The sequence below is a fragment of the Poecilia latipinna genome, unplaced genomic scaffold, assembly GCF_001443285.1.
Source record: "Poecilia latipinna isolate Pla-1442-1.1 unplaced genomic scaffold, P_latipinna-1.0 Scaffold1135, whole genome shotgun sequence".
NCBI lineage: Eukaryota > Metazoa > Chordata > Actinopteri > Cyprinodontiformes > Poeciliidae > Poecilia > Poecilia latipinna.
This window is the reverse complement of record NW_015113751.1, coordinates 157-22035: the sequence shown is the minus strand read 5'-3', so window position 1 is coordinate 22035 and position 21879 is coordinate 157. Positions and strand designations below refer to the sequence as shown.

The 21879-nt window shown below is 35.8% G+C and overlaps 2 protein-coding genes across 2 annotated transcripts; both read left to right on the top strand.

Annotated features, from left to right (window-relative positions):
• The first annotated feature begins 930 nt into the window (after positions 1 to 930).
• Positions 931 to 9938, top strand: b4galt4 (UDP-Gal:betaGlcNAc beta 1,4- galactosyltransferase, polypeptide 4). Its single transcript, XM_015052820.1, has 7 exons — positions 931 to 1000; positions 2949 to 3474; positions 5040 to 5272; positions 6464 to 6651; positions 6809 to 6931; positions 7035 to 7139; positions 7266 to 9938. Exons 2-7 carry the CDS (start codon positions 3213 to 3215, stop codon positions 7399 to 7401), a joined length of 1047 nt encoding a protein of 348 aa, XP_014908306.1. The 5' UTR covers positions 931 to 1000; positions 2949 to 3212; the 3' UTR covers positions 7402 to 9938.
• A 5091-nt stretch (positions 9939 to 15029) lies between these two features.
• On the top strand, positions 15030 to 21626 carry LOC106959936 (rho GTPase-activating protein 31-like). The gene is made up of 3 exons (XM_015052808.1): positions 15030 to 16265; positions 19807 to 19909; positions 21416 to 21626. Exons 1-3 carry the CDS (start codon positions 16166 to 16168, stop codon positions 21609 to 21611), a joined length of 399 nt encoding a protein of 132 aa, XP_014908294.1. The 5' UTR covers positions 15030 to 16165; the 3' UTR covers positions 21612 to 21626.
• Positions 21627 to 21879: the final 253 nt, after the last annotated feature.

Genomic DNA, 21879 nt, shown 5'->3' with positions numbered 1-21879 from the left:
TTCTGACTGAGGAACATCTGTTAAAACCATCTGAGATAACCCTTTTGTTTTGGGGGCATGAATATAATCCAGCAATCAGATCATCTTGTGAGTGAAAAGCACCACATACTGGGAATATCTGGAATAGCCTCTCTTCTAATTACAAAAAAAAAAAAAAAGTTTGAGAACTTTAGTAGATTTTCTTTCTTGGCAGTATACATATAAAACCTAAATAATTTTAAGAAGTTGGAAGATCTTTAAGAAGATAATATTGCATTGATTTGGATGTATCAATTGTTAAACAAATACACAAACATAGGTTAGCTGAAATAGTTTTGATAAAAACAAAGTGTAAAACGGTGTTGAATCAGATTATACAGTCAAGTGATTAAACTTTGGTTCGATCTTTATATAAAAAAACGCCTGACAACAAAGAAAAGAAAGAAACGATTGCCAGGCCAGGCGGGAGTTCTTGCATAAAAATATAATAAATACGAGCAAATGAAAGATATGATCTATAATAGCAGACGTTTGTATAGGATGCTGTTAACGTTTTACACTTGATGTCTCTCAAATTTTGACTGCACTGACGGCGTCTTATTTTGGTAAACGTGAACCGGAAGTACATGACAAACCAGACTTTAGCTTCATATTAAATGTCTTTCAGTTTGTAAACGACGCTTAACAATTAAATCAACATCATATTAAGTAAAGAATTATGAAACAGGAAAAATATGTGAATTTTTAACAGTTTATTTTTATCTCAAGATACCAAATGCATATTGAAACGCGTGGGAGAAGTTACAAATTACATTTAAAATGTGAAAGAAATGTCTGCTTACGTTCCGTAATGAAAAAAAAATAACAATAGCATACTTAGGCTATTGCTATACAATTCCCGGCATTCACCAAGAAAAGAAAAATATAAATTTTATTTTGAAAATACTGTAAGCGGAAAGGCTTGTAGTTGACTTTACACGTTATTTGTTCTTGATATCCGACGTTTAAAGTTGGTTTTAAGGTAAGCTGTGCAATTTAAGCCTGTAACAATCGTAAATTGTCAATATAAATGCTCTTTTTCCTTTAATTATACTAACCCGTGTGTGGTTTTGGCTGTTTATTACTATTATTACCCTAACATGTTAACTTATAAAACACTGAGTGATGATGTAGACATTACATCCGCACTCGACTTCTAGCCCGTAGTTTAGTTGTTAAGTCTGAACTTGTCTGGCTCAGTTATTATTAACATTAAACACTAATGTTAACGATATAGACAGATTGTAATGGTAATATTCTTGCTTCAGTCTTTGCATTCATAATAATGAGCTACCTGTGGTTAGCATGTCTATGTTGTCAATAAAAGAACAGAGAATATGAAAGGATTTGAAGATAAACTTGAGGAAGTTTTTTAATTGTGATAACTTCAATTGCTTTGGTAACATGTTTGTTTTTACAGGGCAAAATTTAGTAGCGTCAGACCCACGTTTTTTTCCAAATAGTTTCGTCATTATATATTGCACACTTTCGTTTAACATGAATATCAGTACAGTCAGCTGCTGGTTTAGGGACGTTATGTATTATGTATCAAGTTTAGTTTTTTTTATTTTTTTGATCAGAGTATTAGATTATATTTTTAAAAGCTGTTTATAGGTAATTTATAAATGAGGTTTTGTATATATTTTTTTACATCAAAATAGTTCAGACATAAGCTTGAATATCTGGATGTTTGACAAATAAGGACTTTTGAAATGAAGAATTAACCATTTACAAGTTTTCTATTATGTTGATTAATAAAGCATAGACTATTCTTGTCTTTTGGATGACATATAATAGAACAATTTGAATGTTGGCAGTCTTGTTTGACCTACACTTAGAAATATGAGAAACAGGCTCAGTTACATGCTTATGACTCACATTCAGTATCCATGACAAAGTAAGCTGTTCCTATAAAGCCCTTTTTATACTGCTAAATGTAACACAAAGTGGTTTACAGATGTTGAAAGCAGAAGGGTTTACAAGAAGTAAGCGACAATCATTAAAAATTATCAAACAAGTAAAGAGACAAACAATTATTGATAAGACCATGGAGACTTAAGGGATAAATAAATCAATTTGAGGTGAAGAGGAACTGTGGAACAATAAATATGTAACTTGAATATGTAACACTGGAGGTGCACATATTATTACATGAAGTGAAACAAAATACAAATTAACAAATAATTTAAAGTCATAGACCTAAAATCGTAGAGAGCAAAGTTTAAAAGCATACATGCTAAACAATGTAAAAATATAAAAATAATAAAAAACAGAATTATAAAAAAACAAATGACTATATTTGCCAAGATTAGTGACTTAAATATCATTAAAAATATATCTATTAATGAAAAGTTGCTAAAATTGTTCATAGCTAAAATTGAGATGATATAACAAACCATGAGATAACAAATAGATATGACATTTAAATAAAAGCAAGGTTAATTAGATTTAAAAAAAAAGAAAAGAAAAACCCAGCTAAAACATATTTAAAAGACAAACTAATGGTTTTGGGTTGGCCTAATTAAAGTCTGCACTCACATTAAGAGAAAGTACTGGCCATTTATGCTTGAAAAACGTTTCAGTGTGGCTGAATTAAACTAAAACCTTGTGCCAGTTATCACAAACGCTTGGTGGCAGTTGTTGCAGGTTGGATTCTTTTAAATAATCTTTAGAAAACAATATTTTGTATTTAGTCAGGTTATGTTTGTCTGAAATTTGAATTTGTTGATGATCTGAAACGACAAAAAAATGATAAGGAAAATGTAATCTAGCAAATAACTACTCCTTTCGCAAATGCAGTTTGCTGTTACTTTTAGAAAAGAAGTAAACTCTTACTTTTTTTTTAGCAGGTGTGTTTTATGTTTGTACTTTATCCTGATGTAAATGATCCATATCTGGTAACCTGTTTTCTCTCTTTGTTCTCTTCACAGTTGAGTTCCTGTGTTTGGCTTCAGATCTGGGGACAGATATTTGTTTTAAATTAAACTTTTATTCTTAAAGCCATCTGAGCGAAAGTGATTATTCCTGCAGTTTGCTGACTTTGTAGTCGAACAGGATGTTTCATCAGCATGGGATGACTTACCACTGATTCTGTGACCAACTGTATTTCTTCAGTAATGCCCTGTACGGATATCTCCTAAACTACACATAGCAGCATCTACATTCGCTGCAGCTGTGGTCACATCGGCAAAATCATGATTATGTGTACAGCCATCAAAAAGGTTTCACGAAGGTGGAAATATGCTGTTCTGATTGGTCTCTTGTTGTCAGTGCTGGCTTGGAAAGCCAGTTTCACTGGGGACAGAAACGGGACCATTGATGATAACTTTGTTACAACACAAACTCCTGTAAAAGAAGACAAACTGACGGATGAACTCAACCCAAGGATCGCAGAACCCAGTCACTCAAATATTTCAGCAGAAAAAGATGATTGTCCAGAGGAGTCTCCACTGCTAGGTAAGTATATTTCAAAGTGATATTCCAAATGGTGATGACTAGTTTTCTACATCCTTCATTTGACTAAATAGATTTGTGTTACTCATCTTGGTTGGTATTTACATAGAAAGCAAATAACATAGTTCTCATACTCTCGTTAAAATGCCAGGTCATAATGAATCATTTTAATTTGCTTGACCACGGCAGGGTGTTTTCAAACCTTATCTGGTTGACTTGGTTCAAATGGGGAACCACAATTCAACATTTGTTACATTTCCAGCAGGACCAGTTCCCTTTGACACTGCATGGTGTCAAACAAAGCAAACCCTTTGAACAACCTGTTTTACCCCCTGACCTGTGGTGACACTGCACCAAGAACCACTGAAGGAAACAACACAAAAACATCTGAACTTCTTTATTCATGAAATGTAAACAATAATGTACTGCCATTAGATTTTAGTAGTTGTAGGATTTCTCTCTTGTCCTGGGCAAAAGGCCATGAGCCGTTTTGCCCGCTAACGCTAGACTCATGTTTGTTTTGATTGTATTTACCCATAATGTCCTAAGCTAAGTCCGCTTCCTGCTTTTGGTGCAGTCTTCAGTTCACTTGTTATTGACATGCATTTGAACCACACCAGAGTTCACTTCAACCGAACCAAGGACTCTGTTTTTTAGGCAGACCAGAGTCCGCATTCACATCTCTCCAAATGAACCTGACTTTCAAGGCAACCAAATTAGAGTTGGACTAAAATGGACTAAACAGAGCGAAAGCTGTAAATTGTAATTTATTTGATAAATGTTAAATCAAATCCACCTATGCTATGAAGAGTTTGAAGATGTGCTCATAGTTTATAGCAAAGTTGTGAAGTGTTAAAGACATAAATCAGAGAAAGTTTATACAAATCTCCAAGCATAACAGAAACTGGTTAGGGAGGAGTCTCGGCCCAATTAATTTGAGGGCAATCTAATACATTTGGGAGCTTAACCCTCCCAAAAAAGAATGTGCCACGTCAGTTTGAACCAAACATACCAAAAGGTGTGGGTTGTTTAAAAACAACTCATTGTTGAAACAAGCACAATACTCTTGGGCAGCTTTTCTTCAGGTGGAGCAGGATTTTTATTCAAAGTGAATGAAATCAGGAACAATTTCAGTTACCAACTTATTTTGACCTAAAATGTCCCGGTGTCCGTTAGAAGCATTTTAAAATCTGAAATCACTATACAGTTATCTTATTCTTTCTTTTAGTAACTTAATTCACTATATGAAACATATATCAGTCAATCATAGACAGACCAATATGTTCAAGTCTTTATTTCTGTTAATTAGGACTAATGGACTGAGGAAAACACATTTAAAATTAGAGTACTACTACATCACATATAAGTTAGGTTTAATATTTGCCTAAAGCTTTATTTTCAAAGGTTAATTTTTTTCTGACAAACGACTCATCAGAACGCTTATTCTAAATATGACTGTAAATATAAAAACTTACTTGTGCTTAAGTATTTCAGTTATGGAGAAACTGACAGCAGTTCACAGCAGACTTGAATATCTGCCTAAATTTCTCTCAACATTGCTTCTCCAGTGGGAGCTTCGAAGCTGACCTTTGAATCTTCGCTGAACCTCAAGGATGTAGAGAAGGAAAACAAAGTAGTGACTAAAGGGGAGTATGAGCCCTCAGACTGTACAGCAAGGCACAGCGTAGCCATCCTCATTCCACATCGTAACCGGGAGAGACACCTACTCTACCTCCTGCACCACCTGCACCCATTTCTGCAGCGGCAGCAGCTGCACTACGCCATCTACGTCATCCATCAGGTATATTTCTGCATGCGGTGCAGTTCGTTTGTGCTTGGAGGCCACCATTGGTTTACTGATGATATCGCTTACCGGTTCTCCTTGTATTTGAGTTGAGGTTTTATTGTGAATTGGCTTTAATGAGGTGTTTCGAGAGGGAAAATGCAAACTCAGGCAAAATTTACAATGAATTGGAACAGTGCAATAACGATGTCTAGATTGCAAAACATCACTCTCAGTTGGTAAAGGTGACTGAGAACGTTACCGTCTACACCAGTCAGACGTTTTTATGACAACACAGGTTTAACCAAATTAGTGGGCGTCATTCTTTTAAAAACATTATTTAATATGATTGTACTTGGCTCATCATTTAATGTACTTTTTTAAGATTGTCCTTCCCTATATCAACATTCATGGCAGTCCAGATCTTAAATGGTGTGAAGAAAAAATGTTCACATGTTATTGTTTGAATGTTGTATCCCTGCTTTTTTTCCTTCCTCCTTTCAGTTTTCTTTGTGCTACCTCTCGTCTTTCAGTGCTCTGCATTCCTTTACTTCCTTGTGTCCTATTTCATTTCTTTACTTGTGTTTTGCACCTTTCATTTCACTCCTCCTTCCTTGATTTTCTTCCTTCTATTCCTTTACTGCAGGGGTGTTGAAATTGTGTTCCCCTTTTTTGATGTGTCTCAAGTCCACTTGTGTTTTATTTCATTCTCTCCTTGTTCCCTTTCTTCCTTCTTTGTGTCCTTCCTTCCTTTCTTTCTTTCTAAAGTGTATTGTTTTTACATGGAAAAATATCTAGGAACCCTGCCGATAACTTAAAAATAAAACATGTTAAAAACATGCTACCATGCAGTGCTGACATACTTTGTTAGGGAACATTGAAGTGAATTAGGTCAACATCACCTGCCAGGTAATTTGCCAAATGCAAATTATCCCTAAGTAAATATGTAAATGTGATACGCCAGATACAATCTGAAAATAAATGGGGCTTCTGTTTCCTGTGTTTGGTTTCTCTTAATAAAGTCACTGTAGGTTTGACTATAATCCCGTATATTTAGATAAAAGGATTTCATTTGTTTCCTTGTCAGTCGTATCTGACTGTAATATAACAAAATTAAAGAGATGAACAGAAATATGACCTTGTATTCTAAACAGTACCTTGAAGTTCATGTCAAATTTAGGGGTTTCATTTTTCTTTCTTTTACTCAAGGCCGGCGATGCAACTTTTAACAGAGCGAAGTTACTTAATGTTGGATATTTGGAGGCAATAAAAGACTTTAGCTGGGATTGCTTCATCTTCCATGATGTGGACCTGGTTCCCGAGAATGACCACAACTTATACATCTGTGACCAGCAGCCCAAACACCTGGTCGTCGGCCGCAATGTCACCGGATACAAGTACGTATATGAATGAAGGTCTTTCAAGTCTGAGCCTCGTGATTATTCTTCACTCTGCTCCGTTTATTAAAAAAAAACGATATTAACTGGTGACATGCTTCTCTGGTGAAAACTTTAAGTCTGTTATTATCAAGAAGACTGTCTATTTTCTCCTCAGACTCCGTTACAAAGGCTACTTTGGCGGAGTCACTGCCATGACCAAAGACCAGTTTTTTCAAGTAAATGGTTTCTCAAACAACTACTGGGGATGGGGTGGAGAAGATGACGACCTTAGAGTGAGGTGAGGAATATTATGATGTTAGAGTAAGAAGGATTATCTGTGTGCTGTCACATTTGAAGCAGATGTGATCCACTACAATGACATATTTGATTCTGCTTTACAGAGTCGAACAGCAAAAAATGAAAATTGTGCGTCCCCCTGCTAACGTAGCGCGCTATACCATGGTGTTTCACAAACGAGACACTGGAAATCAGGTTAACAAAAACAGGTGAGTGGATATTTGATATATTTTTTTTAATTCTTGTCATTTTGTGTGCACAGAAATTATCCAGTCTGTTCAGTCAATTGTAATATATTTATCTTGATTATAATTTCAGTATTTCTTCTTTTCTAGGATGAGGTTATTAGGACAAACGACAAAGAAGTGGAGAGTCGATGGACTCAACAGCTGCGTATATGACACTTTATCAGTCGGGAGGTATCCTCTCTATGTGAATATCACAGTTAACATTGGTCAGCCTCAGAGCTGAGGACTCTGGAAGAAAACAAGTCCTTGTTTGTCTTGATATCATTTTCAGCTCGGGCCGCATCAAGATAATGAATTTCCTCAAAGGGCCGTTGCAGAATATATTAATCAAAACTAGCTATTAACAAAACAGTTTAAATAATATGACTTGACATGATGCCAAGGCACATTGCGACCGCCAATAGGTCAGTTACTGACAAACCCACTGGATGTAGGGTAATGTCAGTACTTCTTAAAATTAATTCATATTCAACAATTCTTCACATTGATGTAATTTGGCACTAAAAACTAATTTGATTTGACCAGTAAAATAATATTTAAGCACACAACCAGTATCTTGAAGTTCTGTTTATGTCACCCTATAGACACTTGAGAGCCACATAGACAGTTGTGGCGGGCCAGATTTGGCCCCCGGGCCTTGAGTTTGACACCCATTATTTTATATTATAAGGTGGAGACCACCGTGTGCTGAAAGGTTATTAGATCACTGACAAACTGAATTCTCTTTGGTGAGATGATATTCCAGATATTTAACACAGTTTTGCATATCATTCCATGTCTTCATTCATTGAAGACTACGTTCATTCCAGTAGTTTTAAATTTTGTTTTTTCTATACCGTTGTTACCTGTCAGACACTGATTAATTCACACTCATGCCTTATTCTTTGCCTGTGTCTCCACCACTTTATACTGACTAGGTCCTTGTTTTGGCACCTGAGAAACAATGATTGGTTGTTGTATGACCTAACAAAGTCATAATCTGTTGATCTTGTAATAGGATGCTGAATAGGTTCCAGGATGCAGGTTATCTTAGAGAGAGAGAGATTACATAGTGAGGCCAGCACAGGTAAACATTACCTAACAATATCTTAATAAGGAGGAATTTATACTATTGATTTTTTGCACATGAAGTACCTCAAATGTAAGCAGATCGTTTGCAGTGCTAAGCAAAGGTAAGGATACCCTTGAATCTTTTTATTTTATTTAATCAAGTGACAAGCGCAAAGTTGAAAGAGTTTTGGGAGGATTTTTTGTGACGGAACAACACAAAGTCATGCATTATTCAGAAGTGGAATGATTGACAAAGTATTTTGCAAATTGTGTATTTACATTTATATTCCCTGCATAATTACTTGGTCAAACAACATTTTTGCTGACACTGGAGACACTTCAAAGTTTCCTGTCTCTACTGAACAGAAAATCTTATTTTTTAAAATTATTTTAATTTCTTAATAATACCGTACTCTTATTTTGTCCCACATAAAATCCCAATAAAATACATTTTATTATAACACAACAAGTTTATATTACTAGAAGGGTATCAATACTTTTGTAAGGCCCTGTGTTGGGACAGCTTTTCAATTCCAGACTGATCACAGCAGAATCAGTTTATATTTTTTAGTTAATTTTATTGGAAATAGTACAGGTCTGAGAAAACCCATTAGGTTGTTCAGAGCCCATCCAACTGATGAAGATCTAAATATGATCACTTTTGTCACAGATGAAGGATTCAGATTTGTATCAGTTTGACGGCAAATGACAAACAAAACCTCTTCTTCCAAGATGGAAAAAAAACAAACTTATGCTACAAATACAGTAACATCAATATACTATTGTTAGTATGAAGTCAGAAATGCAGTTAGAGATGGTGGATTTTTTCCTTTTTAAAGGTAGTCTCATAGTGACACTGATATTTTTTTTATTTTGAAATTTGTCTTATGGCATAATTTAAGGATACAATGACATTGTAAGTTTTATCACTCCAAAGTCATTTTTGGTTATATTTGTACGTCTATTGCATTAGTAAAACAAAAATCTGCTTTAGTAACTTAAGTGATGATTACAATCATAGGAAGTTTCTATAGGAAGCGAGTTTAATGAGCCAAAATTATTTTCTTTGTAAAACTATTATTTTCTTTGTAATTTTAAAGCCTTATATCCTTTTTTTTTTGTTTCATGTGGGACTTACTAATAGGTGACGGATTGTATACCACTTTGTAACTTTTAAAGAAAATCAACATTATAAAAAATTGCTGAAGGAAAATCTGCATATTTGCTTCAATTGTAGCATGTTTCTGACATATATCAAATTATTTGAATGATTTTTTTTTTTTTATTATTTTAGAACATGGTGTGCTTTCAATTTCTTTTTTTTTTTTGAAAATGAAAAGCGTGCCCATGCCAGCACTGTTACTGTTAACAGGTCACTCCTTGTATGTTTTTGTGTCAGAATCATGTGTCAGAATCGCCAAAGGTTGCTTCTCATTAAGGAAGCATTTATGTACGAGAAACAATTTTGCACACCTGATAAATTGGCAGTACGCTGTAGTACTAGTAATTTACAACATATTTTAAACACTAAATGTGTGTTTTTTTTTTTTAATCTCTCCTTAATGAATGACATTTTTTGTTTGGGTGGTAGAATGAATGTGTAGACTGGTAAAGAAAACCATTTAGTTTTAAAACAACTCAGCTGACATTTTAAAGTTTAAAACAATACCATTTGAGCTCTTGAAGAATGTCACTTGACCAGTTTTATTTTCAAAGCTTTTTTTTTTCTTTTGGGTGGATGTGTCATAAGTGAGACTATTGTTATGTTGAGCCTTTTTTTTGTATCTTTAGGTTTTTACAAGCTTATAATAAAAATAGTTTATCTAATTGATTCTGCTGATGTTTTTTGTTGTTGATGCTTTATGAAAGAGTTCTAAAACTGGTTTGTACAGTCCATCAAGTCAGTTTGGATAGTTTTGTTTCTTAATAAATGAAGTCATCATTTAGAAATGACTCTTTGTATTTATTCTGTTTATCTCTGATATTAAAATTGATTTAATAATTTAAAACATTTTTGTGACAAAAAAGGAAAAATGATCGCAAAGTGACTTTATTTGCACCATTCACATTCCAGGTGACACAGGCTTGAATTATCGCATAGCAACAGAGAGACATGTACATAGCTGTATTTGTGACAGAGATTTTCTGACGGTACTAATATATTCATCAGTGTCTCCAGCATATATTGGAAGCATTCTTGTTATAAATGTGCATTTATCAGGGGTAACATTGAATTAATTTTCAAATTGTGCTCCTGATGTATCATCAGATATTTATAGGTTGAAATATCCCTCGTTACAAAACTAACTTTCTCAATTATAGCAGTTTACTAGAGATAGAGACGGGCGTGTTTTGAGCTTGTTGAAGACAGTGTAATAGACGCAGTTTCACCAGCAGGGGGTAGTGTATGAGTGTGATCATCAGGTTCCATTGAAACAACCACAACCTCTTAGAAAATATTTGATGTAGGCCTTTTATTACTATATTAAAAGAGATGATTTTTGCTACTAAGCATTTTCACAATATATCAAAGTCCTCAGAATAAGAAATAGGTGTTTTTTTAATGATAATTCATAACACTAGCATTTGGATAAATACTGTTGATCTGATATTTTTTCAATATGGATGAAAATAATTTCATTATGTCGTTCTTTAGCTGATAACTGTACAAGCCAGGATGAAGCACTGAAAAAACTTTATTTTACTTAACTGTCTTTAAGTCTTTAGGTCAGAATTTGATGTGAACAACATGGTGTGTTGTGTGTCATAAAATAAGGAATGCAAAAGATTGGCTTTGTCACATTTTACAAAAATGTTGAAAATTATTTATTCATTCCTCAGTGGTGTTAAAATTAACATTCAATAGGCTTGTCTAAATATGTAAAAAAAAATGTATGGGCTACATTTCCTTACTTTGAGGCTCGTACCTTCATGAAATGGAGCTAAATATTTCTGATGCACCAATATTGAAAGAAAGGATGAAGTTCTTAACACTACATCTATTTATTAAGAACTTTTTAGTTCTTCTATCATGCTCCATCAAAAGCAAAGATGTATGAAATTAAGCTATCATGCTAATCAGTTGTGTTCCTCAAGCACAAAAACACAATCCAGGTGTGTCATACTGAAGGCTTGGAACATTGTTATTCGTTTTCTGTAACCTTCAGCAATGACACTAAAATGACTCTTCTTTAATTATTCCATTAGAATTTAAAAAGTGGCCATGAGCGGCACAATGTGCCCATCAAAAATAAATGCACTATTATCATTTGAAGAGGAAATTAACATCCATCCGTGCTTCTGACTGCATGGGTCTAAAACTGAATCTGCTGGTTTGTTTTGGCACCTGCTGATCCGTGCAAATTTATTTTACCACCTCTGAATTAAATAATGCATTGTCTAGTTTGTAGTGCAAAATGATGGCCACAGAATATCATGTCTTTGTGAAATGTACTTAAAAATACATCGGTGACATTGTTGTAATGAAATGCAAATCCCCCTGTATTTTGCATTAAAACAAATACCTGCATAAGTTGATCTGCAAATTAATTTGTGGTTACTAAAGTATGCTTTTAGACTTTAATAAGGCTTTGCAGCTGCCAGCTGGCACATTGACAGGAAGCATGGCCTGAACAAAAGAGCTTAGATGAAAAGTTGGAGAGTACTACATGTGGCAAAAGGAGTTATCTATTCATCTGTCTGAAGTTCAAGCAGATTGAAACTAAATAAACAGGTATATAAAAGAAATATAGGTAGATAGATAGAACTCACCCCCTTTAATGTTTTACTCTTTCATTGCTATTATAAATGAGTTTGGATCTCTTTTTTTTGTTCCTCTTTTAGCTAAGATCTATCCATACAGACTTGCTGCAAAAGTTAGTATTTATGCATTTTTATTTTAGACAGTTTTTTCCAAGTACTTATCTTTGTAAATTATGATAATTTTCTACTTATATCTAAAAAAAAACATGACAATTGGGATTTTAATATTACATTATACCAATAAAAAATGTAATTCAGAAACAGCTAAGAGAAAAGGCTGTCTAAAACCTGTTTGAAGGTTATTTTTTAGTGTTTTTCAAATGATTTATTGAGTCGTACATGCACAGCAAGATTTATGTAGTAATTATTCATTTATGTCTTGATTTTTTTTCTTCCCTTTGCATCATTTCCTCACTAAGCTGAGCACCAGATGAGTTACACATATAAAAGTCAAAGCATTACACGTCAGACATGTACTCAAACACTAAAAATAAAGACACAAGTGAACCCTATTATTCACTTACAATACCATGTCTTCTTTTTTTCCTTTTTTTTAAATTTACCAGCCCAAAGAAAGAGTGGGATATTGAGGCTTTGTATGAGCAGGATGATGTCATGTCCTTTTCCTATGGTGTAGAAAGAAACCTTTGTTTTGCAGAGGGTAGGCCTGGTCATTGCTCAAACATGTGACATTCACAAAACACTTTTAGCACCAAAACAATTTCTTTCACAAACCAGACCTCTCCATTACTACACTTTAAAAGCATGTCCATATTCCCTGTAATGTATTCAGCAACGTGTTTATTATAAAATGTACAAAGTACATCATGTTAAATAACCTTATTGTATTTTTTTTTCTTTCTACTATGTCAACTTCTATGCTGTCTGAAGTTTCTTTGAGGTGCACATCGCCCAAACTGCTTTCTTGTTTGCTTGTCTTGGACATTGGGGAGCAGAATAGATAATATAGAGGATATTAAACAGAGCAGTGATAGCTCTGGCGCGTTGCCATTAATCGCTGGCGTTCCTTTTAAAGCTAAAATGTTATATTTCCCACAGCTGCTGGGAAGGGTCAAAAGGTAGGTAAAAGTAAACCAGATATAGGACTTGGACAGAACATGTGGCTGAAATCCCTTTTTTCCAAGTAATGATGTTGCTTCATGCCTACTGTATTTCCAAAGTGCTAAAATAGGAGGAAACTGGACTTTTATTTTGGTTTTAGGTTGCTTGACAGGCTTCCGTTCTGATCATAAGTTGATAGTTCTAGGTTTCTAAGTATTTATGATGTCCATCCCACCTCCATCACATTAATCTGGGGAGGTGAGTCAGCTGTGAATCGACTCACCTCCACAGATCAGGTGTTTCAGATCAAATTCCAGTCGTCCTCCTGAATAAAAAGATTCACCTAAAAGTTTGCAGGACACCGACCATCAAAGGCTGGACTTCAAAACTGCTGGACCCTTCTTCTCTTTGTCATGCTGTTTTTTTATTTTCTATTTTTGTACTTTTTTCACTCCTCTTCCAAAAACAGATCTTCTTTCGCTAAAATGAGCATGTTAGTGTTCTCAAGAGGTTGTCCCTTGTTCTAGAAATGTAGACAAATAACTGACCTGTCCTGAGAGGTTGGCTGCTCTGTTCTGTGTTGTGTATGTTTTCTGTTTTATCCAAACAGACATTTCAACACTCTTCATCGCACTGTACTGCAAACATCACACAATGTGGAGCATGTGGAGAATATCCTATTGAGGTCGCTACTTTTTTCCCACGCGGCTTTTCTGTGGATTTTTCTTCAACCACCAGGGGGCTCTTTAGCAGGAAGTTAATCATTGGAAGTCAAAATTGGAAATCAAAGAAGAAAGCGCTAATTTTCATTTGAACAAGGGCATGCTAGCAGCAGGCATCACAGAAAAATGTTTTCAAACTCGTATCCCCTCATCATGGAAACCACACGAAGAAGTTCATGTGATTTAGCTTTTAAGTTGAAGGTTGTCGATCTGTCAGTACAGGAGGGAAATAGAGCCGCTGCATGTAAACTCGGCGTGATGAATCTATGGATCGCGTTGGAGACGGAGGGCTTCGTCCTTAATAGCAGATTTATTCAGGACCAAGCCCTCTGCTTGGAAAACCTAGAGAGGCGGAGATACCAGCGGCTTATAGCCCGGTGCTGCTTATACATGTTCGTTTCCAGCTTTTTAAAAAAATACTTTGTGGGTGCGGCTTATAGTGAAGTGCGCTCCATAGAAAATACGGTACTAAACAAATGTGTTTTATAGTCATTTCATTGAAAAATGAAATCATTAACTTAATGAATGGTTGAATATGTTTTTATATCCAAAATATATGCAAAATCTAGAGGTATTAGTAATTTTGTGCTTAACTTTGTTGAAAAATGACCCCCATCCAAACTCAGAACTAAAAACCTATCTTGGATAAACATAAAACATTTTCAAGAAACGGGTGAAGTAATCCAGTTGCGTTCTGTTCATTGAATTGGGATTCATGACTAGAATCTTGATCTGTGTGTACCAAGCATTGGTTTACTATGACATTTACCATATTCATTTAAAAATTGCATTATGAATTTTAAAAACTGACAAAGGAATGAGCCAAAAGTTATAAGCACCAGATCACAAGGATATTTAAAACCAAGCCCCAAAACGGGGTCAGGATGGCGTACAGCAAGGAACTCAGTGTTTCTCAAAGATGAGGAAGATTGATTGGAAGAGCGTGGATCTGGTGAGTCTAATTTACAGAATGTGGAATTACTGTGTCTTAAAATAAGATTTAATAATTCTGGATTCGTAGAGATGCTTCACCTCTTCTCCAAGGTGAATCAGCTCTAACAAAATGCAAATGAAATTTTGATATTCTATCAATTTCATGGTTGATCACTGCATCTTTTTATACAGTTTTATACAGTAGGGTGAGGTGTGCAGTCACAGGCAGTTCATCTATCCTTGGTTACAAAGTCATAAAATTAAATTTACTGCCTTAGCGTTTTATTTTCTCACGTGGTGAGAGTCAGAGGGCTCCGGTCGTAAGGTATATCCTGCACTATTACATGATATTTACCAGGCTTGGCATTCCAGAGCTGGGATGTAACTGAAATAGATCTGGTGGAGACATGGAGGGCAGCTGTGGAGGAAACCGTGATTAACTAACTCCCTGCATTTAAAGTCAACACGTTGCACTGATTAATTCTGTGTTTTCATTGACGCTGCAGTCTAATTTAAAAGGAAAACAATAAAATACAAGGCAGTTAGTAATGAGAACCACGTGTTGTCCATCTTGGTCCACCAACTCTCTTCCCCCCCCCCTCGTTTCCCATCTGTGCCCTTCAGGCCCTCACTTGAGTCACCTCCCACTTTCCTCTTCCTTCAGAGCCCGTCTGTTTTTGTTTTTGAGCCTGGGCTCTTTGCACAGGAAACTGTGTATACATTGGGAGCATTCAGGAAAGGCAGGGAGAAGCTTTCCCATTAGCTCCAACTATGAGGACATAACGGAGGGGAGAAAAAAAAATATATAAGAGGGGTCAGTAACTGGGAGAGAAACAGATGTCAGCTGTTCTCCTCCTCCCATAACCTCGTCTCCCTCCCTCTTACATAGTCTGGACGCTTGAAAAATCCCTGCCACATCACTGCCACGAGGCTATCCCTCAATTCAGAAAACGCAGAAAGTCTTTCTCAAAAAGCAACTATAGCCATGTTCCTAATGGATGGGTGTCTCAGCTGCAGAAGAAACCAGTGAGGAGAACAGACTGGAATGAAGGAAAAGAGGAGGAGATAAAAGAGCAGAGAGAGGGAGAGCAAGAGAGAGAGACTGGGGGTGAAAAAACAACAGGAAACCAAACGATTCTAATGCTGTTTCTCCAGATCAGCTCACATAATTCAGCTGAGCACCATGAGGAACAGTCCCACCGCGTCTTTTCTCGGCTCATCTCCCGAAGAACGAGCCATGTAAAAAGAGCTGAAGTTTGAAAAGTGACGTCAGCAGCAGCCGTACGGTCTGTCAGGGTGCGAGCGGATGCAGGCATTTGGGAGCTGTGTGCTGGGATTCCTGTGCGGCTGCCTTTTGACCTGCCGACTAATTTCTGGTTTTTGGGCTCATATGGATCAATTCTGGTGCTTTCAGGGAACTTTCTGTTTCAGTCTTCTGGACTACTAACTGGAGCCCACATGAAGAATAAAGGAAACAAGCAGAAGACCAAAAAGAAAGGAAGTGAGAATGTGTTCGGCTGTGACCTGACAGAACATCTCCAGGGCTCAGGACAAGATGGTAACGCTTGCTTTGAAATCTAACACTATTGGGCAATTAGCACTTCCTACCTAGACAGTATGTCCTTCACTGGTTGCTTTACGCAGACACATGAAGGAATACATTTTTTTTTTTTTTTACCTTTTGAACTACTTTAGCTGTTTTAATCTTTTTTTTTTTTTTACAAACATGCCATTTGTGAAGAAAGACAAAACATATGTAGTTTTTATGTAAGAAACAGTTTTTGTTTAAAAGACTACAGATGTCTTTTATCAAAATACATATGTTTTCCATTTATTATGAACATTCATTCACCCATTGGCTGCATTTAATGAACCCAGGGTGGGGCTCGTAGATTCTTTTTGTGTAAATTTCCTGTTGTGTGCAGCTCCTACGACAAGTTTTATGTCAAAATTAGACCAGATATCACTATTAGTTTTGTATGGTGGAAAAGTAAAAAGACAAAAGGAGATAACACAGCAATGTGTTAAGTTTAATAGAAAAACATTTTTTTTTATATACATATAAAGATAGATTTTATTTTTGACTTCTCACAACCTTTGTGTGAAAGTTTCCATACATACGGAAAGTTAAGTGAACGGAAATCACATGAACAGACTCTTTAAAGATAAATTTAAGAAAGACCTGCTAGATGGGATCAGTGTGAGGTGGAGCATTCAGAGCAGGAAGTGAGGGAGGAGGTGTGGGTCAGAGTCTTGTGTCATGGCAGCAGCAGACATATTGTCCTTGCTGTTGGTGGGCTGTGGAAAACCTATGAGGCAAATGATCACTTTCTTTCTTTCTCTTCTGCTTTCTTTCTCTTGTTTTTTGTTTCTCCCTTTTTTTGTCACTTCCTTCTTTTTCTTTCTTTTTAACTTTAAGATTAAAAATGAAATCAAAGATTTGTTCTGCAGTAATCATAAAAGCGGTGTAAACAGAAACTTGAAGTTGTGTTTGTCCTGCAGTGTATTTCGGTTTGATCGGAGCTCATAATGCGTCATAGTTTTTAAGAGTCATCTGACCCAGACATGGATCAAACCACAATCAAGGAGATTAGAAACTAACACTATGTAAACTCTTAAAAAAAGGAGTAAATTCAATTAAAATGAACCATGAAATTTGAGCATTTTGTTTATTATCGATCTCTGCATTTTGTCAAAATACTTGCTTAACAACAAAAGTAACCTTCAATGAAATGATTATGTATATTTGTGTATCTTTGTATGGTTATACCAAATTGTCATTAATGGGACGATATAACAACACCTGCATATGATTCAGGGTTCCGAATTGGTAAAGGTCTGAATCGACCCAGAGCCCAAATGTAACCTTAAAATAAATCTTGTAAATCTGCTGTTTAGCCATTAGCAATACAAAAACACAATTTGTAATAAGTTTTTTAAAATATTATTATTTAAACAGAAATAAAAGGAGCGTAAATAAATCTATTCTTAAAAAAAAACCCCTGTGATCCAAATGGTTAGCCCTTACACAATGCTGTTCTGCAGCAGGCTCTTTTCCGTCTGTTCAGGCAGGCTAACGTCATCTGTGTATTTTTTGATATGTTCATCTCTACAAGAGGCAAAGCGCAGACAGGCTGTCTAGCCACAAGTTTTCTTGATGTAGATAAACACAAATAAAACCAGCTAACGTCCACCACCCTGCATATAACAGAATGTTTTGCTGCTGCAGATGATTGAGTCATCTCCTCTGCAAGAACAAGCATATTTATAGACAAATTAAATAGGTTATTTTCATTTCCACTGCAGTTAGTTTTATAAGATTGAGTATTTTTAAATCACTATGGAAAACCTTTTTGCCTGCATAAAACCTCTTGTTATAGCTCCATTTACTGGTTTGATTACTTTAGTATTGCAGGTGCTCATATATAAATGACAATGAATACTATTATTATTACTACGACTAATAGTACGTTTTGTTTCTTTGTGATTATAAAATTTGCAACTCAAACAAAACAAGTAAATACAAATGAAAAGAGGCACTTTTTTTCCTAATCAAAACAGAAAATGTGCAAAACGATTTTCATTTAATTACATAAAAGTGTTTATGAAAGTTATGTTTGTGTTTCTGTGTGCCGAAATGTCACTTAAGTTAACAAAATAGTACTGTTGTTGTGAAATGCTTTTTTTTTAAAAAAAATTTTTTAAACTGCACTGCTCTTAAGGGATTTAAAAAGTTACACTCAAAGAGAAAGCTACAAATATAAAAATCTGTGAAAAAAGAAATGTTTGAACTGATCCCATGGACTGTTTCTTTTTTCAAGTTTAAAAGCTTCCCACAAATTATTACATGTGCTGTTGTATCTTCAGAAATACGTCCAAACTCCAACTATATTTGTTGCCAGTCTATGAGAAAAGTTCACCCCGTGTCTAAACAGAGAGGAGCTAAATGACAACCCAGGAGTCGCTCGTCTTTCAGATTCTGACCACAAGCAGGCAATTAGAAATCCAATTACTTAGGTCAGAAAGACGAGAATTTAAATATCTGTTGCTTTCTGTGGTGAGCTGTGAGAAATTAACTCTTGCCAGAAATATTCGGGCGTTCGTTTTTGTGGAAGAAGGGTTCTGCATCTTTGTTTCCAAAATATTTGAAGTTAATACCAGAAAATAAGGCACTGAGAGAGAGAAAGAATTCAAAATATGAATAATGTACCCAGCTGTGCATGAGTATGAAACTCTTACTAGCCAAAATAGATTGAGTTAAATAGACTTAGCACAGAAAAGATTTCTATTTTGTGTTAAACTTGAGAAAAACAAATGAGGATTATTTTTTTAATTAAAAAAAGAAATAAGTAGAAGCCATGTATGTAGTACTATTGCAGGACAAAAACTCAGATTTCTGATTACATGTCACACTGCATCACAAAAACACAAGACTTTAAATCATAACTCTGCGTTTTACTACTTAAAACCCTTCAGTAACGTAGGAAAAAGATGATTAATCTGTTTAAAACTGTCAAATCACATGCAACATTGCCCAATACTTGACGACAAAGCTCACTGATCTGTTTCTGCGTCACAGCAAACCTTGTGAAAACCTCGGTGAATAAAACTGAGCTGCAGTCGCTTATTAGTATCGTTATTAGTTGAAGAGAAGCTGTGGTCAGAAAAATCAGACATGCGATTTCACAGACACTTTAAAAACCACAGCCGGGCTGTTTACTGGGATGATGGGCTGTTGTTAGGAAAGCAGTGTGTAGGTCAGTGGTAACATTACAAAAGCCTATTTCTATTAGAGGAAATGTCGTAAGTAATACCAGCCACAAGGACTGGGTGTGTCAACTTTCCTCTGAAACAAACAAACCATTTTTAACTTCCTGCCTACGTCCACCTACAGTCATCGACCCTGAGGAGCAAAGGAGCAGGCGTGTAGTAAAACAAACCACATCACATGGGCTTACTCCTCTGTGCATTGTTACAGTTAAAGCGTGACTATCAGAGCTGTTTATTTTTACTGCTTTATTCCTGCTGTCTGCGTAGTGCAAAGAAATTGAGACATACTAAACGAAATCCAATCTCTTCATGCGATTTCCTTCCTACAGTTCCCCAGGTTCTCCAGAAGTGTGCGGAGTTTATTGAGCAGTATGGGATTGTGGATGGGATCTACAGACTCTCAGGGGTCACCTCAAACATCCAGCGTCTCAGGTACTCCCGACAAGAAAAGGACGTGTGAAAAAGTATTTGCCTACCTTCAGGTTTTTTTTTCTTATGTTTTAGCCTCTTTTCTGCACATAAATGTTTCAGAGTTACACTGTGTAAATAGAAAATGCAGTTTTCAAATGATGGTTCCATTTGTTGTGTAAAACAGGGTAACCAAAGCAGCTCAGTCCGATAAGAAAAAAATCCCTATTCAATTGTGAACTTGTTGGCATTAACCCCTTTTTAATTTGGATGTTAGATGTAATTTTACTTGCTAGTCCCAGACCTGATTACTGCCATACCTGTAGGCTAAAGACATGCTTTAAAGAGGACCTATCTGACAACATGGAGTGAGCAAAATAAGCTCAAAAAGCAACAACTAATGCCTTAATCAGAGCCTAATAGCTAGAAATTCAAGAAAATATGAGAAACAAAGTCACTGACACTTAAAAGTATTGACAAGATTACCATTTCAAAGGTTATGGGACTTTATCAACTCAGAGTGAGAACCGTAACTCTCAAACAGAGAAAACATGAAACAGTTGGAAAATTTTCCAGACTACCAAAATTACGATAAGATCTCATCAAAGACCCTGAGGAGTCTTAGGGTCAGTGTTCACAATTAAACAATAAGAAGGAGGCTGGAAGTAAAGTACATCTATAGAGCAGTCCCACGGTCAAGCACCGACTCAGATTAGCCTCCCAAAAGTGTCTTGATAATCCCCAAGACTTTTGAGAAAAAAATAGTCTTTGGACATTTTTTTTTACAGATGTACATCCTTTTATAACTGGTGCAAAATTACCAAAGCATTTCCGTTGCCGACAGTCAAAGATGAAGATGGCAGTGTGACGGTCTGGGGCCATTTTGCTGCTTCAGGACCTTGACAGCTTACTGTAGTCGACGAAATCAAGAATAGAAGTAATCCTCAAGTAGAGTCTGTCCATCACCTCAAGTAGCTTCAATTATGCAGCAGGAAAGCGGTCCAAAGCACTGCAGCAACTTTAACAAGTAGAGGTTTTGAAGAGATAAAGACAAAGTCCATATTTAAGTCCAAAATTCCTCCACATGGATGTAAAAGATATGTTGCTAGTTAACATAAATGCTTGATGACAATTGTTGCTGCCAGTGGTGGAACAACTAGTTATTACAATTTACCGCAACAAATAAAATCATCATGAGTTTATAGTTTTCTGATGATAAAGTTGTTTGATGACCTTTAAGCCTTTAAGTCATTCATAAAATTCCAATGCTTAAGAGGGCAAATGCATATTTTTTTTTGCAGCATTGTTAGTCATAAAACAACAAAAGGCAGATCAAATATGAGCAAATCTTTCAATGGCATCCTTGAAATAAATGAGATTCTCTAATTCAGTGTTTTCCTGTTTTCCAACAACATCAGCCAGACGGATGCATCTCAGTGTGACGAGCCTCAGAGGGCAGCAGAAGTGAGCTGGGGTGCTGAACAGTCCCGTCATTCAGCTAACTCGGTGTGTGTGGATGTTTTTGTGCAGGCAGGAATTCTGCTCCGAGGCGTGCCCTGACCTTACCAAGGAAGTATACCTCCAGGACATCCACTGTGTGGGATCCTTATGTAAGCTCTACTTCAGGGAGCTGCCCAATCCTCTGCTCACATATGAGCTCTACAGCAAATTCACTGTGAGTATGTTTAGTTTCATGTGGAGAATTAAAAAAATCCTGTATGAATGAGACGGTATGGCTGTGGATTACGCTAATGTTCATCTTGCATTGTTTTTGTAAAGAAACAGATGTTCATGTACATCAGGTAATGATTTTTTTCAAATATAGTTGCTAGCTAAAATAAAAAAATATATATATTTATGTCATTGGACTTCCATAATGGAGGAAAAGACTATAAGCAGAACAACCCAAATCTGGCCTATGGGAAAATAAAATGTAAGTTTTTGCCGTCATGAAATTACTTCTTCTTGCTTTTGTTTTATACGTAGCTTCATAT